The sequence below is a fragment of the Lytechinus pictus genome, chromosome 12 (assembly GCF_037042905.1).
Source record: "Lytechinus pictus isolate F3 Inbred chromosome 12, Lp3.0, whole genome shotgun sequence".
Lineage (NCBI taxonomy): Eukaryota > Metazoa > Echinodermata > Echinoidea > Temnopleuroida > Toxopneustidae > Lytechinus > Lytechinus pictus.
In genome coordinates this window covers 3999898-4013055 of record NC_087256.1, presented here as the reverse complement: position 1 = coordinate 4013055, position 13158 = coordinate 3999898, and the positions used below count along the sequence as shown (strand labels likewise).

Below are 13158 nucleotides of genomic sequence, written 5' to 3'. Positions count from 1 at the left end.
GTGGACAGACATTAACACACAATATATTATTGTGTTGGGTATAGTCTGCTTGTAATTATCCGAGATTGTCGGTATTATAACGATATACGTCAAAGTAAATCATTCGTGACAAAACTGACAATGATCGAATTGATTGGCTATTGAGATCTAACACGGAGTAGACTTTTGACATAAAAAAAATTCCCGCAGATACAGAATCGCACACATCATGAGTTTGTTGTGAATATTAAAAACAAGTTTAAAACGTAACCTATTAAATCTGCTAATAGGCACCATTTCGCAAGTTCTTCATATGCCCGTGGTAAAAAAAATAGTATATTATCATACTGCTAAAGGCAAGCAACAAAAAAATAAATGACATAGAAATTCAAGATCTTGGGAAATGGAGCCCTAATTAAAGTGCCATCTAAAATTAACATCATGATTTTGCTGTACACATTTATGTTTTTTTATTTAATTTCTTGGGCAAATAATCTAATATTTTGCTGTCAATAACGGATAATTAATTGAATTATCTTTATTCCAATTCATTTCAAATTACTATTTTCTCAAATTCATATGAACAAGCTTTTAGATTAAACAAATGTTATTTTAAATTTAACTTACATGACAAAACTGTTGTTGATATCCTTCAACTTTGTGATTGATCTATTTTCCCTTTCCAGACCAGACCACTGTTATGCTGAGTAATACTCGAAATGCAAAAGAGCGATGTAATTCCTAATCAGTGGCGGACCGTGACTCGGAGGAGACAAAGCATTGGGGGGGGGGGGCACAGCATTGTTCACAGACAATGCAGTGCCCCCCCCCCAATGCTTTGTCTCCTCCGGTTCACGGTACGCTACTGTTCCTAATCACTCCCCTCTTGGAGTAATAGTAGGGACCAATCTCTTTGGAGTGAACTGTAATTCAATCAGAGTAAATTACAGTTTCTACTGGAGTGAACTGTGCATCTTTTCAAACACATTCACTCCTAAAAGAGGTAAATTCCAATCTATAAAGATGCAAATCTCATTCGAAAATCACATCTCACTCCGAGAAGAGTGTTATTAGGGACCAGATTGGCCCTTTTTGCATTTAGAGAGTATGTATATTCTGTACTCATCTGCATCATGAGTATTTCGAAATTAATAAACCATGAAATGAATAGTAGTTTCCCTTCTTTCCCTTTCTTAACTTATATCCCTGTTTTTCCTCTTTCTCGTTCGTTCTTCTTTCTCCTTCTTTAACTTTTTTTTCAGATATACTTCCTCTTCTTCTCCTTCTTTCCCTCTCCTTCTTTTCCCGCTTTATCAATGTTTTCTTCACATTCTCTATCCAACTCTTTTCCATTGTCTCTTCTTTTTTGCTTGTCTTGTATTGCTTCCTTTCTCTTTTTATCTCCTATGATTATGATAATAATAATAATAATTATGTACACATATAGATAATTAATAATGTATACACACTCACACATATATCATTATATTTGGGTCTATGCATTTTTGCCAATGATGGTGTGTGTGTGTGGTTGGTGAGAAGAGAGGCATGGGAAGAAATATATATATATATATATATATATATGAATATTTATGATTATTTTATTCCATATGCCGAAGCAGACTATTTCTATTTTACTATGAATATATATATATGTATATATATATATATATATATATATATATATATATATATATATATATATATATATATATATATCTATATATATATATAAGAATAAAAAAACTGAAGGTCCTGCGTCGGTTGTGGTAGTATAAAGCAAAATACAAGGTGAATAAAACAACCGTAGAGAGAAAAGTTAGATCAAATTTTCGCCCATAGGGCTTCATCATAATTTCATATATATATATATATATTGTGAGATTTGTATCCCTGACGAAGACGTGAGGTTTGCGTCGAAAATTTGGACTTGGAAATAAAATTTGTTGGAACTGCAATGCATTACCTGTTTTATCTCATCTGTGTCCAACACGCGGAATATAATATCGTTATCCGGATCGTTATATAATATATATATATATATATATATATATATAGTTCTTCCTCATGCCTCTCTTCTCACCAACCACACACGAGGCTATGTTGCTAAATTGATCATACCAGGAATTGTTAAATTCCCTGATCATACCAAAAACTGTCTTTGAACATACACAAATTTAGAGAGTGATATCACTCTCCAAATTTTTGAGTGCATTGGAGGTATCATGATCAATACATGATCGGCTTTGCAATGAGCGCACGCAGCTCTCATTGAGCGCTCGCCTGCATGACCAATAGCAATAAATATCAATCGCAATGACGTCATCAGGTCATTGATCGGAACATGAATATTCATCAGGAAAAACGCTTTGTTCCCAGATCCAGTACTGGCGGTGTACAAATTTATAGATAATTTGTATTTTTTGCTTCTGTTTGGATTATTTTGATGAAATATACTCTTTATTTGATTGATCTTACTATTATTTTACCTCAAACTTTCCTCTAAGATGTTTTCTTGTGAACAATCTATATTTTTTCGATACTTTAAGGGGAATGGTCGTTAACTCTTAACTGTTAATTGTGTGTTATTGGAAATGTACGAGTAGGCTGAGGTTAAGCTGATGAGCATACTTACCTGGCGCAGGGGTCGCATTGATCAAGAAGGATGCACCCCCAGGGCGAGGCTTGCCATTGCACTCCGGCTTGCTGAACCTTGCGATTCCCCCAAACGTGGGGAACTCGGGCGTATAATTTATGGTAGCGGAGATCTGCGTTCGCGCTATCTCCTACAACTTAACTGAAAAGAAAGAACAACTAACCATAACAACTACACAGCATACTTTCTATTAATGAACTATCCGAATTCTAGCGCCAATACCACTAAGCTTTTTACTCCTTATTTCCAAGAACCTACAAACGATAGCTATGTCTAGAAATTGAATATAACTTAGCATTTAGTATACACAACACATAATGCAGAAGGTGACATTATTTTAAGTTAAGATTTTTTAATCTAATCAAAATTACATTAAAAAAAAAAAAAAAAGATTTTCTGCATCATAAGCATTTTTTTTCAATTCCTTGAATGCAGTTGGGTAGATAAGTCTTACCGGGAGAGAAAGGAGGGGGGCGGCGATTGTATGTTCGCTATAACTACATGATGATGCATTTGTGCAGTGGTGGGTGTGTGTTAAATGAGCAACACATTTTGTGGTCCAGTACATGGCACGAACGGGGCAAAAATTTCATAAAATTTGCGAGCGTGCTAAGCGATTTAGCAAAAAATTACCCTTTTCAAAATAAAAATCTAAGTATGTGATACATTTTTGTCAAAATATTGCATAATATAATATTTTATTTCACCATTTTTTCTTTTGTTTTCTTTTTGTATTGGTTTGCGTGTGTAAACAAAAACATTCGTTTTTGTCTCGCCTGCATAGCAGAGCGAGACTGTAGGCGCCGCTTTTTCGGCAGCGGCGACGGCGGCAGCGTCGTCAACATTGAAATCTTAACCAAGGTTAAGAGTAATCATGTATCCCTGAATATTCTGCATGTGAGCGTTTCAGGTCACATGACCAAGATCAAAGGTCATTTAAGGTCAATGAACTTTAGCCGTGTTGGGGTATTTGTTGAATTGGCAGCATAACTTAAAAAGTTTATGGATCTACACATGTAGTTCATGAAATATAGACATAAGGATTATCGAGTATATGTTTTGCACACGTCTATTATGTCACATGATTATGGTCAAAGATCATTTTGGGTCAATGGACATAGTATTTTATCATCATATGAGTGTTTTCCTTTGTAAATATGTATTCAATAACTGATTTCAAAGTCAGCACTGTTGCTATATTGAATCGCGTAATGCAGGTGAGACAGCCAGAGGCGTTCCACTTGTTTATAAAAGAATACTGAGAGCGAGTGAAGCTCTATTTTCTCCTCTCCACTATTTGCAAAATTAACGGTGGTGGTCCCTCCCGCCCTCTGTGGCACCAGCACTGATTCATTTTTTATTTATTAATTTTTTATATGAAAGAAAGATAATATACCAAAGGGGAAAAAACTTTATCAGTAGGCCAACAGCATATGACCAACGATCACTATGTTGTCAGTGTCATATTTAGGGCTCATGGGATATTTTTATTTTGTCTTGCACCTGGTTTTCTGATCCTGTGCCATTCTCTGTAACCATTCTGTACAATACAAGCGAGCACAGCGAGTGAGGAAAAAATAAGCACCAGTCGGAGAATATATTTGGGTTGGTTTGCCTCCCTGAGCATCCTGTTCAGAAATCGAGTTGGATGTGTTTCAGTAACAATCGCGAAGAAAGACAACCAGTAAACTTAAAATATATTTCAATATTTTAATGCTTAATCATTTGGTCACACAAAGTCATTATTTTTTTCTATTCAATTGTTATCTGATTTCTTTAAATTAATATATTTGCAATGCATGCGTCTCAGTTTGTCGTGTTATACTCTTGGTTCAACTGATCTTGATTAATTTAAGTATGTTTGATAACTCCCTTTTCAATTCAATCACAAACTGTGACACGGAAAAATGCACGCTTGACGTCAGGTTCAATGGGGTCGTACGTACCGCACATCAGATAACTACAAAGAAAGACAGAAATATTAATAAAAACACTTGAGAAAACTTTAACCATGTTCATGCTTGGGATTGATACCGTTTACTTCGATGTTTTTTTTTTTCCTAGCGACGGTCAGCCGCCAAGAAAATGAAAATTGATAAATTTATGATTCCTTAAAAATAGATTTGGGCCTTAATTTATATGCGACCTTATTGGCGGTGGCGGAGGGATTATCCATAATCAATAACAAATTGAATTAACTATCAATAATAAAAACAAATAATTGTATATGCAGTATATAGTTGTTTCTCGATATCAATCACGTTTTAAGAAAACTAAGTGAAGATTTTTTTTTTTCAATCTCGAAATTAACTACATTTTATTAAGTTTTCATTTTCGCTTCTTAAATGATATCTCAATATACTGCATTCTTTCTAAATATATACAAAAGCTACCTTTCTTCGCTTTCGGCGGAATCAACTTCGATCCTATGAATGTAGAGCTCTGGTCGCTCAATGAACTCCCACTTCCACGGGGCATAGAAGGCAGCATCGTATTCCCACTCGAGATAAAGATGACTAGGATTTATCACGTGATGTGATGACACGCCCACGTGAAGATACTTGGTTAGTGGATCGTAGAACCGGTAGTCACTGTGTTCAAGACAAGAATAATTATAGTTTGACTTGCTCACTGACATTTTTTAAAAACCCCTTAAACTATATGTCCGAAGTATTTTATTTGGACGTGGATTTAACATCTTAATTCTACTGAATTAATAGGGAGGTATGAATGATATGAACAGACATTTGGTTTAACAGCATTGCCAGCTTTCTGGGAATAAAGGTTTAAAATATTTGGCTTAATTCATGTGCATGTATTGAATTATTTGTAATTTCAAGAACACATTGAGCAGTTTCTTTAAGTAGGTTTATGAGCATTTCAAGTGTATAGCTAACTCATAGTAGGCATGGTAGGCACAGTTGAGCATGCTTGTTGCTTAGATGTGACCTATATAATAATTATTGTCTTTCATAATGATTGCTTACATAGCTTTCACGGCTGACGGCCGACAAGTTGACAACTACGAATCAAGAGACTAAAGTTAATGCCAAAAAGTCCTGTAATAAAACTGTACCACTCCTATATCTTTTGATCCGAGATTTTGATGGTCTGTCTGCAAGTCTTCAGGGGCTACGCCACACCCCCCCCCCAAAAAAAAAAAAGTGACAGGTGTATTTTTAGGTTATTTTTTCTTTGAGATTAACCGAGATGCCATTTGATTTTTCTGCATCCAGGATTGGCTGCCAACCCCATGTAGTCCACCTTGTTCGAACGAACATATTATTTTGAATGGCACTGGAATTGAGTATTATTTGCAATGAACATGATAAAAATGTCCTCGCTCTATATAGGACATCATTTTCATTTGAGACTTTCTGAAACTGAGATCCTATGGCCTAGAGAAGAATGTATTATTTAAAGTGAAACTCACGGTGAGAGTGTGATATCTTCAGTTTGTCCATTGTCACCGACTAGAGATATGGTGATCATCCCCTTGAACTTCTCAGCTTTTCTTCCATCATCAATGTATACTCCAAAACGATACTGAAATCCTGTCAAAATCGTTGAGTATTAAAATCATTTATCATCAATGATTCATCTTCATACCTACCACGTAACATTCATCATTATCATCATCATCATCATCATCATCAGTACCATTGTCTCTACCATCACCTTCACCATCTTTTCTTAATAATAATAATAATAACGAATATTTATATGCGCTATACACAAAAAGTATCATAGCGCTTACAATTGTCAGAAATAAAATATAAATATAAATCTTAAGTAACAAAAAAGTATAGAATTGTATAAATTAAATTGCATCAACTATTGGTGTTCTCAACTGCGCCAGATGAGGCCTGGTGGCCTCTTGCTTCTTTATCCAGCAGTACCATTACCAGAAATCACCACAGATAGTCATCGTATACCAACACTGTAACATACACCACCATTATCATAATCATCAGCACCACCATCACCACCACGTATACATCATCGTCACCATCATCATCTTCATCATCATCCTCATCACCATCACCATCACCATCATCATCATCATCACCACCACCATCATAATCATCATCAGCACCACCATTATCACGTACATCATCGTCATCATCACCATCATCATCGTCATCATCATCGTCATCATCATCATCATCGCCATCATCATCATCACCACCATCATCATCATCACGTTCCGTAAATCATACCGCAATAAGGATCTTCGGCCAGGGTATTCTCCTGATACACCAATTCCTGCACCCCTTCCTCGGGGACGTACTGGTCGGCCATCCATCCCATCTGGGCACTGGGTGTGTCTTCGAAGCAGAGTCCTTCATTATAATCCGACCATTCACGGGTGCATTCAAATGCCAGGTAAGGGCACTCCCGCTCTCCTGGGTTGATCGAGTCCATGAAGAGATAGACGGCCCTGATATGATTGCAAGCAATGTAATCAATCACTCCTAAAAAGTGGAAGGAGAAAAAAATCTTTAAAGGTCAAGTCCACCCTTGAAAAATGTTGGTTTGACTAAAAAGAGAAAAATCAAACTAGCATAACGCTGAAAATTTCATCAAAATCGGATGTAAAATAAGAAAGTTATGCCATTTTAAAGTTTCGCTTATTTTTCACAAAACAGTTATATGCACGACTTAGTGATATGCAAATGAGACGGTCGATGATGCCCTCACTCACTATTTCTTTTGTTTTTATTGTTTTAATTATACAATTTCATCTTTACAGATTTGACAATAAGGACCAACTTGACCGAACCATAACATTAAACAATACTAATTCCACGTGTTCAGAGAGGAATTAATCGTTGTTTCACTTGACAATTAGGAGAAAAATAGAATATTTCATATTTCATCATAAAATACAAAGAAATAGTGAGTGGATGACGTCATCGGTCTCCTCATTTGCATACCGACCAGGATTTGCATATAACTTTTTTTAGAAATTAAGCGAAACTTAAGAATGTCATAACTTTCTTATTTTACATCCGATTTTGATGAAATTTCAGTGTTATTCTTGTTGGATTCTTCTCTTTTTATTCAAATCAACTCTTCATTGGGGTGGACTTGTCCTTTAAATTACAAAATAACGTCGGGTCTAACATATACCATGTCATATTAGTCTAATTTCATTGTCGAGTGTTACTTTGGCCTTTCTTAATTCTCATCGCTAGCCCCATCGCTAGCATAATGCATCGATGGCTTGATAAAAAAAAACTCGATTCATGAATAAACTAATGATAAAAGGACTGGTAAAAAGATAGATAGATAGATGGATGAATACAATTTCTATGAGTATAAACAAAATTATTGTGCAAAATCAATAAAACTGTATAAATTAATAATGACAATAATTAATTATTAAGAAAATAAGCATGAAAATACGTGGAGAATAAGAAGAGATAGCTCACCACCCCAGATTCTTCCATTAGCGAAGATTGAACCAATGATACGAATATCACAACCAGGTTGAGCTCGACCACTGTTCGGATAGAAATCGACATGACCCGTCGAGCTGTACATTCCCAAACCTATAACAGAAAGAATTGTCGACACTAGGTTAGTGCTGTAATACATCCCCATATTTATACACACAGAATGTCAATATATCGGTTAATGTTATACCTATAACAGACAGAAAGTCGACATCGGGTTAAGTGTTACAGGCCTACTCGCATTCCCATACCTATAACCTACAGAGTTGTCAACATAGTGTTATACCTTTAACAGACAAAAGCCGACATTGGGTTTAATATATAATGTCGACATCTGGTAAAAGTCATATATCCTTGTAATTATAACATAAAGAATTGTCGACGTTGGGTTAGTGTTATACTTATAACAGACAGAATGTCGAGATCGGGTTACTAGTATTGTAATACAAAGACAGAATGTCAACATTTTGGGCTGTAGTGTTATATATCCCAATACCAAGTAAAGAATTGTCGACATTAGGTGTCGACATTAGGTAAGTGTTATGCCTATAACAGACAGAGTGTCGACAGTTATTAATACTTCATAAAACCAAATTTTATTTCAGTAGATCAGTAGCAGACCAACCAACTAAGGCTACGACAGGAGACTCCATATTGTTTTTTCGTTTTCTATCTCCCAGATCGTAGACTTTCATCACTGTGTCAAAGGTCAATGTCGATTAATTTACCCAGTTTATAGAGCGGGTCTGTATCGGTATGGATGACGTCAACAAAGTCAGCATCAGAAGCATCAAGTCGAACCCTAGGATCACAGTCTTCAAAATATGGACCGGCAGGGTCAAGACCTGGGAGAGAGAGAGAGGGGGGGGGTGGGGGCATTTTCAACTAAATTTATTAAGAATATGGGTATTTCGTAGAACTAATAATTAAATTAAGTAAACCAATTATATTCATTTTTTTTTTCAATTTAACGAAACATTTTTTCTTCCGATTGACATTTCTTCCAATATCATATAAATATACAAATCAATAATGTAGTAATAAAACAATGAATGTAAATACAGTATTAATGTACATGGAAGAAGGCGTAAAAACCCGGAAAGCAGGCGCTTGTGCATGCTGGGATACGCCTGTAACATATAACTTTAACAACAATTAACAACATAAAGGACTAAACAAGGGAAAGGAATAGGAGAGAGGAAAAGAAAAGAGCTAGAGAGGCGACCAGGTAGAAAAAATACACATATTCTTAATAAATTCAGTTGAAAATTTATGGATGAAAATTAACATGGATGTGACAATAAAATCTCTTTTTGAAAATTAAGGCAAACTAATCTATAATTTATTTGTTTACAGCGTAGGTATTCGAATTGATAGCTTTCTTAAAAATGTACATAATGGAATGAATAAACATTTAGTAGCTACGTATGTTTTATTTATGCTTTATTTGTTATCGACTTACAACTATCAATGTTTTGCAATGTTCTTGTTTTCGGTGATATACTTACCAAACAGGACATAAAAATGGAAAGGTAAACAGGAAGAAAACGATCGATGAAAAGCGTGAAGATACTATTTAATAAGATTCTTATCTAATGCATGAAGAACGAAAATAATTGTCCTCTTACCTGTGATTCTACCGATGTTTGGAACAATAGCGCCCGCTATACCGGCAGCGTGTGCACCAAGACTGTGGCCAATGATATGAAACGTATTTGGTCCGACCCCTTGGGTTCTCTAGTATAAACAATGATCATTTCAAACATGGAGAAATAAAACTGTCAATAGTTAAAATAATGATATCTGACACTGGCATAAAAATGGAGGTCCGTAAAAGGAGACTGCCCCCTCCCTCTCCAAAAGCTCCAAGCAAGACCCCCCCAAAAAAATAGAAAAAAGAGAAAATATGGAAAACGAAAGGAAAAGGGTGAAGTGAGGTATAACTCTTCTGAATATGATTTCCAAATCTATATATTACAAAATTATATTTTGATTACAAAATTATCAAAACTTTCGTTCGCTGGCGATTTTTTTATTATTTCGCCCCATAAATCTTGTTGTGCCCCCCTCTCGATTTTGGCACTATCTTGTGTAGATCACTATCCGAGCAACGTCAAGCAGTGTATTATTATAGATAAGCTATGTGGTTGTTCAGATGTCACAAATGAAATGTATCGCTGATACAATTAAATATATAGAAAAGGATTGTTCCGTAACTACGTTTTCATGTCAATTGGATGCCAGAGTTTTCGTCTTCTTTTTTGGTTTTACGATTTGTTTTCTTCTATTTCAGAAGTTTATCATTCTTTACGGTACACGAAACGATGTTTGTAAAACCTGAATGAACATGCGGTGTAACTTAACAAAGGGCCATTAACAAAAATTGCATCCAGTATGTCTTCATTATCAGTTCTTGAATTGAATATGAAAATCATTATTTGAAATATCATATTTGTTTATATTTTCATTTTCTTTTGATTGTTTTTATCCTTTTTAATTTTCGAAATATCCAATTTGACGTTTCATTATTTTGTTCAAAGTTTTTAATATTTGTTATGATTTCCAGCCAAAGTAGGGCCCATTGTTACGATTGTTTCTGTTATAATATTATGTTCATCATCGCTTTGGGGTTTTACCACCTGCATGACGTTGTGTTATAAGTTACCTGAGTCATATCGAGAAGGTAAGCAATCTCAGCACCGACCACCCTCACATTCCCGACTGCCACATCGTAATCATCCTTTATCACACCCGGTCTCCAGTCGATGGTGATCACGTTATAGTCGCCTTCGATCAGGATTTCGTTCGTCATCTCATCCATCCAGTCGACATCGGATCCCGCCACGAATCCGTGGATGATGACTTTGGTTTTCTTCCATGGCTTGAAATCAGATCTAGAACGGAGAGGATGACTCTGTGGTAAGTCTTGGGAGAATTATTGGTGATGCACAAGCATGACAAGCGTTGGTCTGCTTATGGGTGTCAGTAATGGCGGATCTAGGGGGGTTAGGGGTTAACCCCCACCGCGGACTCTCTGAAAATAACATTTCAGATAAGGAGTGTATCACGGTGATCAAACTCTGATACTGCCCTTCCCTGTTTACCCGAGCCGCGCAACAGAACAGTGGTGGATCTACAGGGGGGGGGGGGGGGGGTGTAGGACGCATTACGTCGCAGCTCATCGTTACATTGGGTCAAGCAAAAAAGTAGATCCACCGCTAGGGTGGCGTGACGGAGGACAGGGTCGTCAGTTCAAAGCAGATTTAAACTGGACAAGATAAAATTTTATGTAAATATATCGTGAGGTTCATTCAAAATTATACTCACGCATATAAAGTGTCTTCATCGTAGGTGCTGAGTTCTTGATAGCCACCATGCAGGTCCCGGGTTCGAAGCCTGAAGGTGGTCCCTAGCTCAGCGCGCGATTCGGGGAGATGGTCCACGGGGCGGTCCTCGGCGTGATAGAAGGGATACTCGTCACTCACTAAGCAACCGATTTGCTCATAACATACCTCTCGACCTACATGTATATAAATAGAAGATGGGTTAGGATCCGTGGCAACGATAATGTAAGTATGTTTACCAAATTGAAGGAGAAGTCCATCCCAACAAAAAGTTGATTTGAAAAAAAAGAAAAATAATCAAAAGAGTAAAACGCTGAAAATTTCATCAATCTCGGATGTAAAATAAGAAATTCATGACATTATAAGATTTTGTTGAATTTCACAAAATATGCACATTCTGATCGGCATGTGGGAACCGAGGAAAACCATCCAGTTTCTTTTAATATGATGTATTTTATTTTTCTCATCATTGCGAAGTGAAAAAAAAAGTTTTATATTTCACTGAACATGTGGCATTACCATACTTCACTACATTTTCCAATATCAACCCTTTGAGGTTCAATCAAGAAGGTCATTATTGTTATGTCTTAAAACTTTGAAATATTGTATCATTCACAATGAAAATTAAGAAATAAAACAGAAAAATAAATGAGCGACATCAATTGCATACCACCATCATGATTTAGTTGTGAAAATAACTGTATAGTGAATAATAGGCATTGAGATTTATATGAAAATAAGCGAAATCTCGAAATGTCATACCTTTCTTATGTCACGTCCGACTTCGATGAAATTTTCAGTATTTTGCTTGTTTGATTTTTCTCTGTTGATTCAAATCAACTTTCGTCTGGGGTAGATTTGACCTTTGAATAAAGTTTTGATTTTAATCATTAATCCAATTATCATGACTATAGATTCAACTTACCCGCAACAAGTGTTGCAGTAAACAAAATCGCTAGATACCACATTTTCAGTTTCCTAGTCTCGCCAGTTATAAAGGTATACTGATGATGTCTTCCAAAACGACTTTATTATTACGGTATAATCGAATCAACATCTCATAATTTGTTTTCCGCCTTCGTGATTAATTATGTGAAATTAGCATTCGTTTGTGAGATAACAGCGATATGTAAATATACCATTATTTACATCCTCTTGAATTTGTATATACATTATAGCTTGTATCAGATATATCCTACTCCTATGATACGGTGGAGTGGAAACTTGTACAGGTGTTCAAACAGAAATAATATCGAAGATTGTAAAAAAAAATAGCATGTTTGGAATGTACCTCACCCCTCGGTCCCTCCTTTCTACGAGACACACATCTAAATCTTTATCTCGGATAAAGTATTAAAAAATACACAATCATACAACGATAATATATTAATCGCCAGCAAATTTGCACGATGTTATTTTTATATATTTACAATCTATAAAGTGAAATATTTATCTATCAAAGTACAGTTACTGCACAATATAGTAACCAGGTTGTTACAATTAAGCATCAAAGATGATTTTGATTATTATTATCACGTAAAGTGAAAAAAAATATTCACTTCCCTGTGTGCTTTTAATGAAATATATTGATTTTATTTTTATTTGTTTTTATTATTATTATTTTTTTGCTTGTCACTTTATTTTTTATTTTTTGGTCAAATTTTCTTGGGGTAAGAAACGACCTAAAATTTGTGGTGATCCCTTTTTTTTGGGGGGAGGG

General features: G+C 35.5%; 1 protein-coding gene and 1 non-coding gene across 2 annotated transcripts; one reads left to right on the top strand and one right to left on the bottom strand.

The window, feature by feature from the left end:
- The first annotated feature begins 2606 nt into the window (after positions 1–2606).
- On the top strand, positions 2607–2768 carry LOC129273709 (U1 spliceosomal RNA). Its single transcript, XR_008585855.1, has one exon. It is a non-coding gene; the product is annotated as a U1 spliceosomal RNA (small nuclear RNA).
- Positions 2769–4331: 1563 nt separating this feature from the next.
- LOC129272853 (pancreatic triacylglycerol lipase-like) lies at positions 4332–12498 on the bottom strand. The gene is made up of 10 exons (XM_054909944.2): positions 12364–12498; positions 11422–11614; positions 10760–10988; positions 9723–9831; positions 8823–8939; positions 8071–8190; positions 6856–7110; positions 6069–6189; positions 5029–5226; positions 4332–4595 (listed from the first exon to the last, which is right to left on the bottom strand). The coding sequence occupies exons 1-10, from the start codon at positions 12404–12406 to the stop codon at positions 4517–4519; spliced, it is 1464 nt and encodes a 487-aa protein (XP_054765919.2). The 5' UTR covers positions 12407–12498; the 3' UTR covers positions 4332–4516.
- Between the last annotated feature and the right edge of the window lie 660 nt (positions 12499–13158).